At 24.6% G+C, this 22,635-nt stretch overlaps 3 protein-coding genes across 3 annotated transcripts; 1 reads left to right on the forward strand and 2 right to left on the reverse strand.

The window, feature by feature from the left end:
• Positions 1-126: 126 nt before the first annotated feature.
• LOC128963752 (uncharacterized) lies at positions 127-2,307 on the reverse strand. The gene is made up of 3 exons (XM_054310266.1): positions 1,900-2,307; positions 1,349-1,613; positions 127-413 (listed from the first exon to the last, which is right to left on the reverse strand). The coding sequence occupies exons 1-3, from the start codon at positions 2,305-2,307 to the stop codon at positions 127-129; spliced, it is 960 nt and encodes a 319-aa protein (XP_054166241.1).
• A 2,976-nt stretch (positions 2,308-5,283) lies between these two features.
• On the reverse strand, positions 5,284-7,158 carry LOC128963803 (cholinesterase 1-like). Its single transcript, XM_054310334.1, has 4 exons — positions 6,959-7,158; positions 6,171-6,903; positions 5,627-6,110; positions 5,284-5,550 (listed from the first exon to the last, which is right to left on the reverse strand). The coding sequence occupies exons 1-4, from the start codon at positions 7,061-7,063 to the stop codon at positions 5,367-5,369; spliced, it is 1,506 nt and encodes a 501-aa protein (XP_054166309.1). The 5' UTR covers positions 7,064-7,158; the 3' UTR covers positions 5,284-5,366.
• Positions 7,159-17,842: 10,684 nt separating this feature from the next.
• Positions 17,843-21,112, forward strand: LOC128963379 (soma ferritin-like). Its single transcript, XM_054309882.1, has 4 exons — positions 17,843-18,239; positions 18,326-18,575; positions 18,683-18,705; positions 20,499-21,112. The coding sequence occupies exons 1-4, from the start codon at positions 18,129-18,131 to the stop codon at positions 20,907-20,909; spliced, it is 795 nt and encodes a 264-aa protein (XP_054165857.1). The 5' UTR covers positions 17,843-18,128; the 3' UTR covers positions 20,910-21,112.
• The last annotated feature ends 1,523 nt before the right edge of the window (positions 21,113-22,635 follow it).

Below are 22,635 nucleotides of genomic sequence, written 5' to 3' on the forward strand. Positions count from 1 at the left end.
ATTATTTAATTATATGATATAAAGCAACATCTACCGATAAATAACTAATAAATAAATATAAATTTTGTTAACTATTATATTTTATTTATTATTTTTAAATATTAATATTTTTACTATACATTAAAATTACCATGGCAATACTCCTCCCGCATAGGTAACTAATTTACCATTACTATTATCATCAATCAATTTGATTTGTTTGATCACACCATTGACACCATCGGACACTTCAATTTGTGCAGTGGGTCCACCCAGATCAGTTTTCAGATGACCCGGGTTCATACTAATTGCGTATATGTTATCACGTTTGAGATCAGTAGACAAACATTGGCTAATCATATTAAGCGCTGCTTTACTGCACCGATACGCGTATACACTAAACCACTGATCATCGGGTATAGGTTTGGCCAACTCTATTGAACCAATTGATGACGATATGTTTACCACTGCTGTCTTGCGCTGAGCCGAAGCCATCTATCAATTCAAAACACCACCCGAAACGGCTAAGCTGTCATAAGTTTTGTTTTTCATGTGCAGCCCATGTAAGTGCAGGTGCTGTGCGGTTAATGCGTTAATTCATGATTTTTAATTATATTTTTAATGATATTGATTATCATTACAAAATAATGTAAATTACTAATCAATATCGTATTAATTTATAATATATGACATTAATATTCTTGTATTATAATAATATATTTTAGTCTATAGTTATATAAAAAAATATATGAAAATATATAAAAAACAATAATTAATTACAATAACAACAAAATTTACATATAAATTATAATATTAAAATTTCTTACACTAATGATACATATTGTTATAAATGTTTACAAACTGAATAATAAAAAATTATATATATGTAAATATTTTTTTTATATTAAATTTATTAATAAAAATAAAATTTTTGATAAGTATTTCTAAGTTTGTAAATTACTAAATAAGATCGTATTTATTCATTTCATTAAAACGATATTACATTAATATTTTTGTATTATTATATGTTTTAGTTAAAAATTTTATAAAATGTTTAAATTTTTAAAAACACTGATTTTACATAAATAAATAATATACTTATATAATAAATTTTTAAAATATTTAAATTTATAACACTAATGAAACCTATTGTTATATATTTACTTGTTTAATCAATAAATTATCATGGCAATATTTACCTATTATGATTGATTTAATATTATTAATTATTATATTTTTTATTACACTTTTAAAATTTATTCTTATAAATAGGTTAATACAAGCAATCACCATGACAATATTCCTCCAATATAATTAACTAATTTACCATTATTATTATCATCAATCAATTTGATTTGTTTGATTATACCATTGACACCATCGGCCACTTCAATTTGTGCAGTGGGTCCACCCAGATCAGTTTTAAGATGACCCGGGTTCATACTAATTACGTATATATTATCACGTTTAAGGTCAGTAGACAAACACTGGCTAATCATATTGAGTGCGGCTTTACTGCACCGATACGGGAATATACTGAACCACTGGCCATTGGGTCTGGGTTTAGCCAACTCTATTGATCCCAATGATGACGATATGTTTACCACTGCTGTCTTCCGGTGAACGGATGCAATCTATCAATTAATTTTGAATATACTGTATTTATTAGTATAAAAATATTTTTTTAATATATTATACAGTTATGTATAAAAATAATATTTTAACTAATTATTATAAAATATTGTCAGTTTTTGCACAATAATCAAAACAATTGGATAGTTTATAAAATCTTTGTATTTAAATAAAAATTTATAGTATAAGTACAGTAAAAAATTATAAGTTTTTAAAAGATTTGCTACATTAATTTAGTATTATTTTTATTTTTATTAATTTATATGTAGATTAATATTTATGACATACCTTTAATAGTGGTAAAAGTGCTTTTGTTAGCATCAATGGTGAGACAGTATTGATCTCAAAGTTTTCAATCATATCGTTTGCAGTGACGGTGTCTAACAGTTTTGGTATGAGTACACCGGCGTTGTTGATCAGTGTATCCAAACCACTGGAGCCAACTATTTGCTGTACTTGTGCGACAACACCTGTAGGCGTGTATGCGGTGAAACTGTTGTAGTCTTTGCTCTCCATATCTATTACATGTAGGTTCGGGTGCTTTACGGCCAACGCGTCCAACTCGGCTCTGTTAGCCTTTGCTCTAGTAGTAGCAATCAGATGTTGGGGTGGATTCGGTTCGGCTAACAATTGTCTGACCAATTCGAGACCTATACCCCGATTAGCACCGGTAACCATAACTGTTTGTAAACTCATTGAAATTTTATTATTTAAAAAAAAGTTATTGAATATAATAACAAATTTAGTGATTTATTATAAATCTATGGTACAGTAGTTGCAAAAAATTATAGTATTGCTTTTGTTTCTATTATTTTATACTTAATTTGTTTATATATAATATGTTTGTAGGAAATATATGTACATTTGTACTAAACAGTACACTAATCAAGGTCATATTTAAGTGTTATTTTAGATTAAGTTTTTTTTGCATTAATATATTTGTACTGTAATTACTATTAATAAAATACAGTATATTACTTTATACTAGTTTATTTATATTTTTTCAGTAATGATAAATAAAATATTTTATGTTATAAAAAAATACAAATTTGTAAAATTTTACATATTTTTAACATAAAAACCTAATAAATTTTGAGATAATATTTTAATATTTAAATAAATTGATGAGGCAGTAAATATTATGGTCATAAAAAATGTAAAAAATGATATACAAGCTAAAATACTAAAAATTTTAATTATAAACATTAAATCATTAAATATTATTGCATATAACATAAAGGTTGCAATTGAGCCAAAATTAAACCATATATTTAGCAAACATTTTGACCAATAGGTTGTGTTAAATACATTTATATCAATTAAAAGTCTATTGATTTCATTCAATATTTTACGTGAATTCAATTTATATTTACTATCAATGATTGTCGTATTTAATGATTTTAAACGCAATTTCAAGTAATAACACAATAGATAAAAATAAAATAATTGCCAAAATATTAAGGCATAAATATGATAAAATACAAAACTGAATAATATAATATTTACTATAAATGATATAAATATAAATATAGTAATTGGATAGTAATATAAAAATGCAATTATACAAAATGCTGCAAATGATAGTCCAAAATATGGCATTAAATGTGTGTATTTATACATTAGTTTTGTTTGTTTAAGTAATTTAATAACTGATTGACTGTTAGTAAGACCAACACTAAGAGGTGTCCGCAAACCAGACATCATATCAAATACTGCCATAAATGTCGGCGAAATACCACATAAATGGTTGTAATAGTATATTAATTGAGTGCTAATACAGAAAATGACCATGATCAAAATTATTATATTAACAACATAGGACTGGCCAAATAAATGTGCGAAACCGCCCATTAGTATAATAATTGTCTCATTTTTGCCATTATTTATCAATAATATTGAATATACTATTAGGTAATAGCAAAATATAGCCCACAATGCAATTGGATGATTGATCCGATGTCTAGTAATACCAGTGTTTGGTTTGGATATAATTAATCCAATTTTATACAACTGGTGTGCGGCTAACGGCACCCGCAATGACAGTGGTATTAATTCATTAGTTTTGATCATTTTATTAAATTTAATTTAATATTTTATTTATAAACACTCAATTGTTATTAGAATATTTTAATTTATTTAAAAGTTTTATTAATAAATGTTATTATATTTTATAATTTTTTATTATTTATACATACAAATAATTATGAATTGTATATTAGTATATTTTTAAAATATATAACGTTTTAGTTTTACAATAATAAATCATTATAAATAAAGTATATATTTATTTATATAAATTTGTTTAAATTCATTTATCAAAATTGTCAATTTTAAATATTTCTGTCAATAATAATTATTCATTTATTGACTAAAACATTATTTTAGTCATTTATTTGTATATTTTACTATAAAAATATTTATAATAACTATAATATTTGAATATAATGATTATATGTACAGGTATGTTTAAATAATAATAATAACATAAATCAAATTACTTTTATTAGTATACATTGCTAATTGCTTATGTATCCAATTTCCATTAAAAATAAATGTTTTTTAATTATTAAGATTAATGCAATATAAACAGCGTTATTATAATTATATTTATTATAGAAATTATTATTATTATATGTAAGACTAGCAGTTTTACAAAGTTATAATTATTATATAATAGTTTTGATGCAGTCGTATATTAACCACTAGTCCAATGGTTGGTGATGATAATGGTGATAATTTGTGACACAATTTAGTTGATTAAAATAAGTTTATATTTTATTGAAATATTAAAACAATTTGATTAAATACATTGATTATAATATAATAATATTAAAACAATAAGTTTATAAAGTATTGAAATATAGTAATAGTGGTGTCAATGAGGTGATCACTATATTGAATCAAGTATCTGATCCAGTGATCTCATGGACAATAAGTTTTATACTCAATTAAGTTGAGGCGTATTGCTTTGGTAGTTACCAATCAAAAGTCAGATTTGTTGTTGCATTAGTACTCCATTGGAGAACTAAGTATTGATGCAACAGTGGAAGGCCTAAACATTATCTGTAATATCTTGGAAGGTATTGACCGTGCAAAGTTGGTACCAATTAATTATGATTTATTATTAGTTACTTTACTCTGAAATCAAATTTGGCTTCAATTAGCGCGCGGGAAGTGCTTTTTATTTGACATTATATTCTGTGATATATAGGGTTTTATAAGTAAAGTAAATATGTCTTAGAATGAAGGAAACTGTAATTAATGCCAGTTGTCTCTAATAGTGGACAACATATATAAACAAATATATTTTATATGAGAATGTTTTTTAAGTAAAAACATATAACTATTTATTATTTAGATTAAATATTTTTCACATGTCTTACATATATAAACAATTAAAGTACCGAAAGTTCATACATAATTAGTACTCTACCATTAATTAAGTTTAGATATTAATATAGATATAATGTTATATAAACACATATAAAAATATTTTTAATCTTTTTTTTATACTAACAGATAATCTAAATAAATTATATAATATTAACATAACCTAATGTAATTTGAGCTTATTTGTTTACTATTTTATAATGTTTTATAAAGATATTAATATATTATTTTATAATATATTTATTTTGATATGAAATTAATTTTTATTTAATAGTTATCTAGTAATTAATTAATATTGTTTTTATTTTGTACATATAATTAAGATTTATTTTATTTTTTAGTTATCAATAGTATACTAGTAATTGTTATTCATTCAAAAAATATGATCGCAAAAACCCATCACATGTTTTGGCAAAAAGATTTTCAATAATGTGATCATCTTTTGTTGGATTAATTTCTTTGATTTTGGACACCGGATCCACACCATCGGCAGCACCGGTAGTCTGGATAAGTCGGGGCCACTGATGACCCGTGCCTTCCATAGGATTACTATACAGATAAACAAATTGGTATAGAATTAAAAGAAATTATACAAAATATAAAAAATTATTATTTTAATAAATACCCATTTTTAGCAAAATTGGTCCACATTTTCATCACCTGTTCGCTGAATGCCTGTTCCTCGCCATGCATGATGACTGGCAGTCCAAAAACAAACGGTATGTCCATTGCATGACAGACACCCATTTCCTTTGTGCAGCCAAACAGTGAACTATAACTTTCTGAATAGTAGGTCCACTGATAGAACATAACGTTTCGTTTAGGTGTGTGCTGAGCAAACTGTTTGGCAAACAAATAGGTCGGACAAGTGATAACGTGATCGCCGAAAAGTTGCCAAAATGCATGGGTAACGGCACCGGTAACATTGGTGTCGACACCAGCCAAATAAAAACTGGTCAATTTTTTCGGGTCCAGTCCAGGTATGAGTGTCACCTGTTTAATCATATCTGAAAAGTCTTGTTGATTACGCAATTTGTCCGATTGTGGGTACAAATGATGGGCCAGTAGTGAGCCCTCGTCGTGCATAACACCGGCCATTATATCGATTTCTAATGTAAATTGAATGATATTTATATATGTATACAGTATTTACACTACTAATAGCATACCTGTGTTATAATTGCCAGTTTTGAATGCCTGTTGGGCACTGATAGGCAAATATTCGGTGCCATACATCGGAAAGATATCCAACGATGAATACATGAGTATTGCCTGTGCATCGACTTTCCTCAGACATTGTAACCACTGTTTATCGTCCGTACAGTTCAATTTGCTGGCCATCAGTTTGGCCTCTTTGAGTGCCTTATCTTTGCTCAATACTTCTTCGTCTTTGTCCATAAATATGGCACCCGATTCCAGTATAGCTCTCTTGAAAAGACCCTTAGACAGTGGCGACAGTACGTGTGCCGATACTGACCAACTGCCGGCCGATTCACCAAAAATGGTGATCTCATTGGGATCGCCTCCGAATCGTTCGATGTTGTCCCGAGTCCACTGCAAAGCCATTAGCTGGTCGTGAAAGCCGACATCGCCCGGTGCCGATCCGTCGCCACCGTATAGGAAACCGAAAGCGCCCAGCCTATAGTTGGTGGTCACCACCACTACATCGTGAGCGGCCAACGCTTCGCCATAGTATACGGGCAAAAATATTGAGCCACTGGTCAGCGAACCGCCGTATATCCAAAACATTACTTTTTTCAACGGTTTGTTTGCCACTGAGTCATTTGATGCCTGATTTGGTGCCCAAATGTTCAAAAATAGACAGTCCTCGTTGACTAGCAGTATATGTGTGCCATCATTTTGCAGACATGAGTTTTTAACAATAGTAGCATCGATAATTTTCTATGAGAGGAACGGTAGGTTAAATATATGTTTTAGTTTTTAAGTTTTACATTACTTTTGATGGTTCTCGGATGGCCACCGGTTTGGAAAATCGAAGCTGGCCGACTGGTGGTTCGGCAAACGGTATGCCCATAAACTGGTCAATAGGTTTGTCCAGCATTTTGATGGTCGTTCCGCGAACGACACCCGATGTGGTATTCACATCGATTGTAGGGTCGGCACTGGTTGCCAACCCTACTAATAATAAAATATTAATAAAAATAATTGTATTTTTCATAATTTTTTATATATACAGTATATGAATCATAAAAATTTATACTCTAAAAAATAAAATAAATCTAAATTATTAATACTAACCTAAATCTAACCCTTCCTTATATATGTACAGTTTAGTGATAATTTTTTTTTTGAATACTTTATTATTTAGTTTAATCAATTAGTTTACACTATAACCTGGATTATTAATCCAAAGATATTATTAATTTTTTTCCAGTTATTACTGTTAGTACATTAAAAATATTTCACATTTATCTAATATCATTATAAAAATATGATTGCTATTATAAATGACATTTATTGATTGATTATTTTTTATTAGATTATAAAATTTAATGTTGACATATCAATATTAACAATCAATTTTTTGACATAATAGACATAGCAATTGTATTTTATTTGGTAAACAACCTATATAAAATTAAGTCTAATATATATAGATATCGTGATAAATATTGATTGGAGAAAATACATTAATTGACATTGAACTTTGTTGTTTTAATACATTTTTATGGATTAACATAGACTAATTTTAACAATGATTATTATATCAAAATGACATTTTTTTGATAATAAAACAAAAAAACAATTTAAGTTTATACCGATTGATAAAAAAATTATAAAATAAAATTTTACTTGTTTAGTAATTTACATTTTTATTACAGCTATTTTATTAAGCAAAAAAAACTAATATAAATATTTTTTTTAATCACAATGTTTTATAAACTTTACAAAAATAATAATAAATAATTTATTTTTAGTTTCTACTTACTATTACTCTAATCAAATAACAGTATTTTCTACTACTTTTTTCTACTAACCACTGTAAATAACCTAGCTAAATATGTCCATTTTAATTCAACTAAAAGTACAACTATTGTTATTAGTGTAACAAATGCTAAGACAACCAGCAAATCGTATATGAATTTGGCGTCAATATAGATATCATCGTAACTGTCAAACGAGTCATAAATTTTTGTAAATTTACTATTATTTTGATTTAATTTATCTAGCTCCAATTTCAAGTTGCCCTCCAATTGCCAACACAATTCTATACGATCGAATGCCTCATTATTTATACCAGCTTCGACAAGCAATTTTAAACTAGATAAATTATTATTTATAAAAATTATTAACTTTAATATTTTATTTTTTAACAATTAAATTAGCTTACATTTTAATTAGCTTGTCAATGTTGGCATTACGCTTTTTGCTAACTACATAGGTCAAATAAATAGGATGATATTTTTCATTGGCAATTTTATAATTATATAATTGATTGCTCATTTTAGCATCCATAATATTGATACCGTCCCTGATAAATACCATTTTTGAGTCGGATACTCGGTGCAAATTATCCTAGATAACAATTAAATATAGATTATTATTATGTAATTAATTAACTAAGAAAAATTTAACAATATTACAATATTATCAGTTAACTGTCCATACTCCAATCGACCATGGTCAAACATGTATTGCATATATGGATTAACCATATGACTAATAGACCCTCTATTATATCTGACCATGTCCCAATAGATCCACGAATCAAAAGTTATCATAGCTCGCATATTACTTGATTCAATTAATTCATCAAGGTTATTAATGCTGACAATATTACTTGACATAATATTGTTAATAAAATCTTTAGTAAAATACATTGTTAATATCATTGTCATAAATGCCCATGTTAATACTAGTATATTTCCATTTAGTAAACTACCATAATATATACTAGGATGAATTAGGTGCAGGGCAATTTTTAATAATAATGTAACTACTAAGCTAGCTGATGATGGTGATGATGATGATGTTATACGACTAGATAATGATAGTTTCAAACGTAACCAGATTGCCAATGTCATTGTCATAATGGACATAGCGATTAGATACCATGTTGTCGAGTGAAATGCCTGAAATACTGAGTATAAATCAATACGTACTTTGTATTGACCACTCAATATAACTAGACTATAATCATCCCGATACCATTGACCCTGACCAAAACGGTACAACTCTTCTACCAGTGCCCATGGACTCAATATAACGTCTATATACTATACAACAAAAATAATAATTGTATAGTTTGTGTATTTTTTTTAAATTATTAAATATATTCATCATTTTTATTCTAATAATTTTTTTGTTGATAAATTAATATTTTATTTTTTTAATATTTAATATGTATTTTTTACCGTATGTTTATTCATATGTCCCTCAAAGTCCAATCCATGAGCTATCCATTGAAATGTTGTATTAAATTTGTTGAATATAGCCGTCAGTACAGTACTGTCATAAAAACAATCGCTTCCCTAAGTAAAAAAAAATCATCTAAAATCATATAATATTATACATTATTTGTTTTAAAGTTAATAAAAACTTACTGGCCATAATTTTAAAACATATAACGTTAAATTTGATTTATTACTATAATTAATATTATGTATTTTGTTGGCCGGTATACTCAAGCACCGACCTAATACATGTTTGATTGACATATTAAGTGTATAATTAAAAATTAAAATAAAGTTTTGTGTTTAACATTTGATATTTTTAAAGCAGTATTTATAAGAAAATAAAACTATTATTTCATTCAAATTTTCTATTATATATATATATATATATATATATATATATAAATAATTAACATTTGCATTTTAATTATTTGTTAATCATCATATTAAGTGCAATTTTTATAACTATTAAAAATATAAAAATATTAAATGAACATTTGCCTCATTTGTATTAGAAAATATTAATTAATTAAAAGTTTATCTATACTTTAATTATCTAAATATAGCGTAAAATAATTTTATTTGAGAGATCATTGTCTGTATGGAAATTGATGCATATGTTTGAATAATAATAAATATTAAAATAATATTTTAATTGTTTTGACCGCATAAACATTAAATCAGTAAAGTACAGTATATTGTCATTAAATTTGTCTATTTTTGCATATAATTTCATAGGTTTACTAGTAATCAATATTAATCGTACTAATTTATAAAGCAATATTCAATACATAACGATTTTTATGATATAAAACATTAATCAATCATATTAATTTTTTTATTATTAAGTTGTTAATACTTTAGTATACAAAAATATAATCATTATTTGTACGAAATTTTAGTCAATAGTATTGATAATATAATATGATGATAACTTAATTTTTATTTGATATGAAATGTTAGTTATTTATAATAATAGAGTTAATACTAATAAAAATTTTAAAAAATAACTCAATATACTGCAATACTGCATATTAAATAAACAATAATAGCAATAATAATAATTTTATTTTCAAAACTAAAATATCTTTATATTTTACAAAAATAATATTATGTTAGTGTATAATATTATAAATTATTAATTTAGTAAATAAATATTTATTTTATTATTATGTAACTAAATATTTAAAAATATAAATTTTACAATCATTTATTGTATCTACAGTAATGTTAGAATAAAATTTTTACACTAATTCTAGTCTAATAATTTTTTTAATAAATACCATATTTTTGTTATTAATATTATTATTACTTTTTGTATTATTATTATTAGTTATTATTCTTTCTTATATTAAAGCATAGCTCAGTTAGTAATACTAGTATAGCAGTTGCCGTTACAATACCCAACACAACCAACAAATTGTAGACAAATCTCTGGTCAATAAATATGTCGCTATAACTGTTGAATATTTGATATTTTTTCAAATATTTAGCTAATGTCGGATCGTTACTGTGCTCGAGGAACCTCCGATGACCATCCAGTTCCCAATACATAACGTTTCTATCGTAGGCCTCATTATTAATACCGGCTTCAACTAAATAGTTTAAACTTTATACCAATATATTAACAAATTAATGTAAAATTGTTATTATTATTATTATTATAAAGAAAATAAATTATAAATAATTACATTTTAAGCAATTTGGTTACAGTCTCTGTTTTTTTAGTACTAATAAGATATGACAAATAAATTGGATGATATTTTTTTTCACTCAATTCAAGATTAAATAACTTAAACTTAAGTTTAGCGTCCAAAGCATTATATCCGTCCCTAACAAATACCATTTTATAGTCAGAAATGTTTTTTACATAATCCTGTTTTACATAAATTTAAAAAAAAAAATAATTTTATTAAAATAAAATTATTAAATAAAATTAATATTTTTAAAATAATATACTTGCGTAATATATACAACAACAAAAAACTATTTACTATTTTATCCAATATTTGTCCATATTGTATTCTACCTTGTTCATACATTATTTGCATATCTGAATTGATCATGGGATAATCTTGATTTTTTTGCATATCAATTATATCGAAATAAATCCACGAATCATTTGGTAATAGTAATTGCATTTTGCTTTTAACCAATTGTTCTGTGCTATCGATTTCGATAATCTCGACATTCATAATACTATTGATAATATCTTTGGTAAAACAATTGGACAGTACGAGTGCCAGTGCCGACCAAATCAATAATAGCTGATCCCTACGTATTTGATGGCCAGTGTATGGTTGATTAACTAGGTAACGTGCAATATTTATTAGCCAATCTAACATGGTAAATTTATTGCCAGCAAATCGATATTGAATAAACAGTGTAGTGGATACTATAATTATGGACAGTCCTATTAGTAGCCATATTCTAATGGTAAACGCCATCATTATTGAGCTGAGATCTGTTTGTTTTTTATATTGACCCGTCACCATTACCAAACTAAAATCATCTCTATACCATTGACCCTGGGCAAACTCGTACATTTTTTCGCTAATGGCCCATGGACTTAAAATTATATCTATTGACTAATTTGGTAAAAAAAATTACCAATATTTTAGTATAAATTTAAAATAATCTTATTAAAATAGTTGTTTGTATTTTTAAATTGGGTCTTACTTTTTTAAATTTTATTTATTTATTTTATAAATTATTTTTTTAACATACATAATATAAATAGTTTTACAAAAAATTGTAGCATGTAATTTGTAACAAATTAAGTAAATAAATAAATAATTTATTAATAATTATAAATTAAATAAATAATTACTAAAGTATGTTATAGAAATTTTTATAATAATTAATTAAAAAGATAAAATAATTAAATTATATTATCTGAATTATATACAATATATAGATTAAATTAATAAAATAAATTTTAATATTATAATAATAATAATAATAAACTATAGATACCGGATTATCTGTCATTAATTTATTAAAGTCAGTCCAACAGCATCTGTACTCAATAATTGTATTAAATTTTTCAAACAATGCTTTCAACACAAAACTGTCGTAAAAACAATCGTTTCCCTATTGAAACAAACAAATAATTATATATATATTTACAAATTTAATGATAGATTAGATTATTAGATTAAAAATGTAAATTTGTGATAATAGACAACAAAAAATTATCTACATACAAACCAAATTTTGTAAATAAACAAGGGCAAACTGTTGTTATTATAATTATATTTATGTATACCATCAGTGATACCTAAACATTTACCTAGATACCATCTTAAGTCAAAAGGCATTTTAAATTAAAAAAAATTTATAATAATAAATTTTAGTGATTTTATGTATAATAACTATAGCTAATAAATACTATTTAAACTTATTTTACTAATAGTTTTATATAAACATATAGTATTTAATAATATTAATAATCTTATTTTCAAACAAAATAAATTATAAGTTATGTTAATTTATTAGTAATTTTTTATCTACTGATTAAAAAAATAATTTTTTATTTTCTATTTAAATTACATTTGAATAGTGTTTATTATAGTTAGTAACTATTGTTTTGTTGCATTTGTATTACACAATAATAGATTATTTTTGATAAAATCTATATTTTAATAAAAACAAAGCAAACAATTTTATTATTGAATATTTTACATTCAATTAATTGTAGACTTTTTTTTTAATATAAAAATATAATAATTAGTTTGTGTATACTAAATAAATTTCTATGTACTCTATTTGTATATATATATTATAGTAAATGATTATAAACATTTTGCCCATTTATAAAACTGATAATTACAATATACGTTTACTAGTACAGTGTATTGATGAATATTGTTTAACTAAAAAAATTATCATGGGAATTATTTAATTTATATACATATGTCAAGTTTATATTAGTAGCAACAATCACGGTGCATAATTAATTGCAAGCATTGGTGCAAGGCAAAAAAAACACAATCAATATTATAATAATATTGTATAATAAAATAATTTTGTTTATGATTTAAGGATATAAACTAATTAATCAATAATATTGCAATTGTTAAATATAACCAATTATTAATTATTTTTATTAAAAATAACTAAAGAAATATAATTCATCAAATTAAATAAATGTGTTTTTTTCATATAAAAATTAAGTTTTTTTTCTAACATTTACATTTAAGTTTAATATTCTAATTTTCTATATTGATTATTTTAAAAATAAAATGATGAATTTATTGTAGTAATAAATGAATTTACATTATTATAATATAATATTTAGAATAAAATCAAAAATATAAATTTTATTTATAATTTTCAAAGCAATTTTTTTGATTCAATTTTTAATATGTTAAGTAATATTTTTTTTATTATAAATAATAAGATAACAGTTTATCAAAATAAACTCATAATTAGAATATAATTAAGTCCTGAGATATAAACAAATTGATAAAATTCATTACTAGTCATCGGAAATAAATTATAACAATAGAGTCCTATTTCAGGTCCCGATAGTCTCTCAATAAATTGTAATACTTTTAACATCATTTGTTTATCTCTATTGTTATTATTATTATTATTATCAATGTTTGCAAAATACGTAAATAATTTTTTATATGACTTATGAGCCGAACAGCTAACACGGGTACACATAATTGTCATCATAATTACGGCACAAAAACAAAATGCTGTCAAAAATACATAAAATAATTGTCCAATTGGTGAGGTGTCGGGTTTGTGGACACCATAGAGTATGACTTGAAATCCAGGTGTTGCCATATAATACATAATAAATAAAATATATTGAAATGTATAATTAAAATCTTGTGTTATTAGTTCAACATATTTGTGTTCACGTATTGCCTGCAAAAGCATTTGATTGTTAGCCGATCGGAGACTGACTTTAATTTTAGTATTAATTTCCAGAAATTTTAGTTTCAAATAATAGGTAAATGCTATCCAAAATGTTGCCCCAACCCATAGGAGGCTATAGATTTGAAAACTCAATACAATTATACATAAACACCAAAATATTAGCATTAATACAGATTGTTGTTTGCCATTTGGATCCATATAAGCAATTATATTACATATAGAGTGTACACATATATTGATAACTACCGACGGTTTAAATAATTTGTTAATAAAAAAATTGATTAATACATGTAATCGTTTTGCAAATTTTTGTCTATTTATATAATTTAATGAGTATTTTATGCGATTTTGTTTAATAAGATCAGTCCATAACAACATCGGCAGATCATTATTGATATCCTGATAGTGTAATACCATACCAATAGACCAGCCGACCATTGTTATGATTATAAGCCATGAGTGAGCTAACAGTTCATTGCCAAACAAGTGGACATACGGGCACAGGTAGTACCAAATATACGAGTTATCCGATAGTAATACAATTAACACAAAACGCATCGGTATTAAAATATACAATAATTTTGACACAATTATTGAAATATTTGTTTGTCTATTAATAGGCTGACCCATAACATAGTCATAGTTATATCGTGTTAGTACTAAATATTTTTTATAAAATTTTTCAATTTTATTTAATGAATCAATTGTATTATAATTATTATTATTATTTGTTCCTAACATGATTAATTAATTTATTTTTATAATATTATCAGTAATAATACAAATTAATAAAAGCGACAGTATTTTTTATTACTAAATGTAATGAATATTATTAAAAAACTTAAATAATTAATATTATATTAATTCTAATATATCTGTATTGTAATTTGTTTTAGTTAAATATTCATACTATTAAAAACTTTAAATATAAGCAGAATATAATTAAATAAATAAAATACATAAAATTGAAAATATTGTTTTATACTATTTTATAAAAACATTTTTGTTTTGTTTAACAAAATTTCTATATTTATATTTCAGTTTATTTAATATAATTTCTTATATTGATTATTTAAAAAATACAATCATAAGAAATATATTTATATTTCATTAATAATATAAAATTCAATAAAAATATCTATTTTAATAACTAAATTATAAGTCTATAAAGCAAAAAACAATAATATTTGAAATGCAAAAAAATAAATGTTTAGATTTTAATTATAGTTTTCAAAAGTTTTTATTGATTTAATTTATAATCTGCTAATTTTATTATAATTAATTTTATTGTTACTAAAAATTTTATCAAAAATAAACCCATAATTAGAAAATAGTTAACGCCGACTATAAAAACAAATTAATAAAAATCATTACTAGACATAAATTATAATCTTATTTCAGGTCCAAATAGTCTATCAATAAATTGTAAAACTTTTAAAATCATTTGTTTATTTCTAGTGTTATTATTATTATCAGTGTTTACAAAATATGCAATTTTGTTACAATTTTAAAACAATTGATTTTTTAGGAATATGTAATATTTTAATATATTAAAACATAATTATAGTTATATCGTGTAAATACTAAATATATTTTTTTAAAAGATTTCATTCTCTCTAATGCTTAACTATAAATAAATAATTATTATTATATACATAATGTTAATACATAATTGTTATAAAAATTATGACTAATATTAGTAAATATTTTATTAAGTTTAGTATGTTTCTCATAATGTAATCTAATTGTTTTTACAATAATTGTAATCAATATTTTAGTAAAATTATTTTAATATTGTATAATATTAATAGTATTTTAATGTAATTTACTGTATACTTTAAATTAATTATATTTTTTTATCAAGACATTTGTTAATAGTTAAATAATTTTAATATTTATTTAGTATTATAGTTTAAAATTTAATGTACAGTGTAGACTATCAAAAATTTGATTTTTTTAATATAATTAATTACAAAATAAACAGTTCAATACTATAAATAATATAATTTAAACAAACAATAAATTAAATTTAGTTAATTTAACATTTTTAAATAAACTTATATTGATATTTTTATAATTAAATCTAAATTGTTTACAATATATTTTTAGTAGTTTTTAATAATAATTTAAATAAAATCAATATAAATTTCATGTAAAGTAATTGTACAGTTATAAAATATTATTTATAAAACTTTATGACAAAAATACACATACAAACATTTGATTTATTATCATAACTTTATACATATATATATATTAACCACCAAATTAATTAATACTATTTGTATTATATTAAATATTAAAATAACTTAATAATTTATATTACAATTTATGTATATATGAATCGAATTACTTTACTAACTTAATAGTAATCTATATTTATAAAATATCTATTATTTATCTGAATTATTATAAAATAATTATTTTTATATCATATTACATTTTAAGTTTGCACTTTTTATATAATTTAGTAATATATATATATTTAAGATTACATTACTAGATGTTTTACTAACTAAAATAAATATTATATTTTTAATTGCTAGTTTTGTAATTGTAATTATTGTACTTAAAATTTTTATTGATTAGTGAAATAGAAATTTCAAGTTATAAATTAACACCTGTTACCTGAAATGATTAAACATATTTTTTAAAAGATAAATAACGATCATCAATAATTTTTAGTATTTCATAATGTTTTCTAATATATTTTGAAATATTTTAACAATAACAAATTTACTAATAAATATTCATATTGTAATTGATAAATTATTTCTAAATACTAATAAAGTAAAATTTTTAAACTTATTATTCCATATTAATAATGTTAAACAATTTTTAATGACTAAACAAATATAAATACAATTATATTGATAGCAACTACCAAAAAAAAAATATTATTATTATTTTTATATTTATAAATATTAGTAGATAATTTTATCTTAAAACTAAAAAATTTTCTTATAATCTCTCTCTCTCTCTCTCTCTCTCTCTCTCTCTCTCTCTCTCTCTCTCTCTCTCTCTCTCTCTCTCTCTCTCTCTCTCTCTCTCTCTCTCTCTCTCTCTCTCTCTCTCTCTCTCTCTCTCTCTCTCTCTCTCTCTCTCTCTCTTTAATTGATTGTCAATTTTATAATTATTCAATAATATTCCTGTTAGTGTACTTTAAGATTAATTTTAAATGTTTGTACATATAATTTTTAAAATGACATTGTTTTGAATTGTTATACGGTATATCATATACAAAATGAAATCAGTCTCTCTCTCTCTCTCTCTCTCTCTCTCTCTCTCTCTCTCTCTCTCTCTCTCTCTCTCTCTCTCTCTCTCTCTCTCTCTATCTATCTATCTATCTATCTATCTATCTATGTGTGTGTGTGTGTGTGTGTGTGTGTGTGAGAGTATTTTTTGTAATTAATTGCCAATTCATGTTACTAACCTAACAACAGGTACACTATTGTTTAGTATTAAACACTACATTATTGTATAATAATAAGTAGAGTATATAAATACTAATAGCACAGGTATTACAAGTCATCATATTATTTAGTATTCAGGTGTTTACGCGTCAACAGTGTTTGAACGGACATCAGAATTAAAATAAAAAATTGTCTTATATTTTCATTATTACATTAATTGACAATAATTTTATAACATATAGACAATAATTTATTCTGATTTTTTTTAAAATAAAATAAACACTTAATATTTATACTAATTTATATATTTATTATTAAAATATATATAATTTATATTACTAATAAATCTCAAAGTCAAATAAAATAAATTACCAAACTGCCAATCATCAAGTATAAAAAATTGAAAATGTCTAACCTAGTTAGTCAGGTACGTCAAAATTTCCATCATGATACCGAAGCCGGTATTAACAAACAAATCAATCTGGAACTACACGCCAGCTATGTGTACGAGCAATTGGTACGGTTGATAATAAAATTAACTAAACCTGATCATATTGAAATTATTAATTATTTAATTTTTATTTATTTATTCAAAATAAATAGGCATGGTGGTTCAATCGCGATGATGTAGCACTGGACAATTTTCATACATTTTTCAAGGCTCGTGCTGATGAGGAACGGGATCACTCCCGTAAGTTCATGGAGTTCCAGAACAAACGAGGCGGTCGTATTGTGCTCCAGGATATCGCCAAACCGGCCAAACAGGAGTGGTCGTCAACCGTTGAGGCACTGGAAGCGTCCATTCAATTGGAAAAGACAGTCAATCAGTCGCTGTTGGACTTACAGGCTATCGGCGATCGTACTAACGATGCAGAGTTTACCGATTTTATTGAGTCGGAGTTCCTGCACGAACAGGTAGACGACATCAAGAAACTGGGCGATCATATAACTAACTTGAAGCGTGTGGGCACCGGTCTCGGAGAGTACCTGTTCGACAAAAAGACCCTGGGCTAACTAAATAGCTTACTGTGCTATCATCTATCGATCAATATTTTATTGATTTGATTATTAATAATTTGTTTGATTTACTAAATAAAGAATTTTTTATGCAATATTAATAAATTAATATTTATTTATTTTAGAAATAATAATCAGAATATAATAAAATACTTACTAATTATATATTTTTTAAAAATTTTTGAATATTTTATAAAAAAAATTATCATTGAAATTGTGAATTAATTGTGTCAATTATAATCTATAAACAAAATTATTCTAAAAGTTATAAATAATAATTAAAATTAGTTTTATCCTTCAATTTATATTTTTTTAATAATATTTTTATTTCTAATGTTTTTAAATTTTTTTATGTAAGCACTCAAATAATTAGAATTTTTTATTAAAAATAATGACTACACATAAATAATAATTTTATTAATTGCATATATTGTATATTATAATAATGTACTTATATTTTATATATATTAGCAACAAATTAATGAAATTACAATTACAATTATTTTTTGTATATGCAAATTATTCATATATGAACAAATATATTTTTTCAATTATTATATAACAGTAATTCAATAATAACAATAAGCATTCAAACAAACACATACAATATAAGCACAAATACATAGTCATAACTATACACAAAACAAATAATCTATTTTTTTAACAAAAATTTATTGATATTATCGATTGTAGCTAACATTGTCCTTCACAATCAAAAACAATTATTATTAATAATTAATTAATTAATTGTAAGCACCGGTTGAATTCTATGCAATGTAGTAAATAACTTACAGTATTAGATACAAAACATTTAGTAAATGTAAATGTATTACTTAATGCACTGTTATTTTAAATAATAATTTGACAGATTTTTTGTTTTATTTTAATAAATTGCAGTGCAGTGCAAATTTAGCCAAATGTTAACCAATTAAAAAATATCATTATGTCATTTTTGTTTTTGATTATTAGTTTATAGGCACACAATGATAATCAAGTATCTGACAAATATTGAATATCATTTTTTTAATAAATTAATATATAATAATAATATTGTAGATATCATATATGCAGTAGTTTTTTATCAATATTATATGATATGATCTCAATTGCACTGTTATACTACATGTGTGTGTTTGTGTAAACCGAGACACTTGTTGTTAGTTTTTTTTGCTGATATTATTTTTTCTAGATTTTCTATAATTAGTGTATATAAGGACATGTAGTTTGTGTAGTTTGGAAAGTCATACAATATTCAGGTGTTTAAGCGTCAACAGTGTTTGATCGGACATCAGAATAATTTTAAAAAATTTGTCTCATATTTTCATTATTTAAAAAAATAATAATTATTTTTTCTAACACTGATATTTATTTTGTTGAATTTAATTTATTTTTAAAAAGAAACGTTTTATACCTTTATATTTAATAAAAAAAAGTCAATTTATTAATTACAATTGATTTTTGTTGTTGTTTATAATTATTTGATTTTAAGTACTTGTTTTTTTTCTATTAAAAACAATATAATAAGTGGATCAGTATGTCGAGCACAGTTAGTCAGGTTCGCCAAAATTATCATCAAGATACAGAAGCCGGTGTCAACAAACAAATCAATCTGGAACTACACGCCAGCTATGTTTACGAACAATTGGTATGTCATATCTGTTGTTAAACAAAATATTCATTTAAAAAAAACAATATTATATTAATACCGTAACTAAAAATCATACCTATCCTCTATCCTCTCAACACGTTTGTTATCCAGGCCTGGTATTTCAATCGCGATGACATAGCACTGGAAGGTTTCCACGGGTTTTTCAAGTCTCGCGCCGATGAGGAACGTAGTCATGCCAGAAAGTTTATGGACTACCAAAACAAACGGGGCGGTCGTATTGTGCTCCAGGATATTGCCAGACCGGTCAAACAGGATGGCTGGACACCGCAGTCGGCCATCGAGGCATCACTCGATTTGGAAAAGACAGTCAATCAGTCACTGTTGGACTTGCAGGCTATCGGCGCCCGTACTAATGATGCAGAATTCACCGATTTCATTGAATCGGAGTTCCTGCACGAACAGGTAGATGATATCAAGAAACTGGGCGATCATTTAACTAATTTGAAACGTGTCGGCACCGGACTCGGAGAGTACCTGTTCGACAAACAAACCCTCGGCTAAACTCCCGGAGCTAATATACAAACACACAGATTCTGTTCACTATATTATAATAAATTTTCTATTAATAGATTAGATTTAGTGTTTTATTAGTCAAAATTAATAATAATGTTTTTTTGGTGAAAAATATTAGATTTTTGTTTTTTTTCAATTTATTTGATAATATGTATTTAATCTTCAAATAATTATCCAATAAAAAATCAATAAATAATTAACAAAAATTGTGGATATTAATATTATGATATTACTATTACGGAAATATTTACAACAAAAAACATTTTAACTTTTACTTTTAACTTCAACTATTATTGTGTTTTATTGGAAAACAAATTATAATTTAATAATTTTTAAAAAACAATACAAATTTAATATATTTAATTTAATTTGATTGATATCCCAAAAATAGTTTAGCAATATGTTTATATTTAATATGATTAGCTAATTGATCACTACTTGCAAAACATTGATAACAATCATAGTAATGACATTCAAATTGATTATTATTTTCATTACTATTAATAATATTAGTATCTCTATTGAGTTGATAATGTAAATGATTATCAGTGTTGTAATTAATATCACTTTTTTCAGTCACAGTTTTATTACTATCTTTATTACAATTATTATTATTATTATTATTATTGTCTTTAACTATAATTTTCATTAACAAACAATCATTTGTTATTAAATTCAAACTATTTTCACAATCAATTGCTTCACATAAAACTTGATGACAATTAGTATTCAGCAAACTTTGTAAATGATTGTCAACACTGTTAGCCAAACATTTCAAACGATATAATTGTTTCAATTGACGATTGATTTTAGTGGTAAACAACCATTTAATCAAACGGTCAGCACATGATAATGATGATGATTGCGATGACATATTTGTGTGATTATCAACAAAATGAATAAATAAATTTGATTTTTAGAAATTAAAATAATAGCCATAGACTACTGGTGCCAGAGTTTAATTAGTACTGCACTAAAGTTATTACAGTATATGACTTTTCAACTATTGATTTGAATGAATGAAAGAGAGAGAGAGAGAGAGAGAGAGATTCATAGAGTTTCGACAACAGTATCATATGATATGACCCTTATATCAGTAAAGTTTGAAAGTATTTATTAAAATGTTTACAAAACGTGTTTTATTTGAATTTTCATTTTAAATATCATAACAATGATAATATATTAGGCGTAGTTCACATATTACGTTCGCACTTGAGGTGGAGGGGGGGGTTGGCCAAAGCGAACTTTTGCGAACGAGAGGGAGGGGAGGGGCATAGTCTTTAAGAACGTTCGCATTTAGATATTTTATTTCTTGTGGGTGAGGGGAGGGTAGCGGTTAGGGACATGAGAACGTAATTTTTTAAAATGATTACATGCGAACAAATGCGAACATAGGGGAGGGAGGGGTCTAGATTTCTTAAAAAGTGCGAACGTAATATGTGAATGACGCCTTAGCGATATTAATACACTACCAGTGCTTACTTTCTAAGTAAATTGTATTATAATTTATTGTACTTTATGTCTACATTGTGTAGCTTTAGTAGTGCTGTTTAACTTTTATCCCAATATTTACGGTTTTATTTGAGTTTTAAAAACATTGTGTGATAAGTAGTGTCTTGATTTCCAACTAAAAAAATTATTTTGTCAGTTCAACGCTTATAACTGGGACTTAGTATGTCCACCGAAGTTGACCAGTGGACGCTATTTCCGAAAT

This window comes from Oppia nitens, unplaced genomic scaffold, assembly GCF_028296485.1.
Source record: "Oppia nitens isolate AA-2021 unplaced genomic scaffold, nextdenovo-longstitch-racon4-pilon3 scaffold7_pilon_pilon_pilon, whole genome shotgun sequence".
Lineage (NCBI taxonomy): Eukaryota > Metazoa > Arthropoda > Arachnida > Sarcoptiformes > Oppiidae > Oppia > Oppia nitens.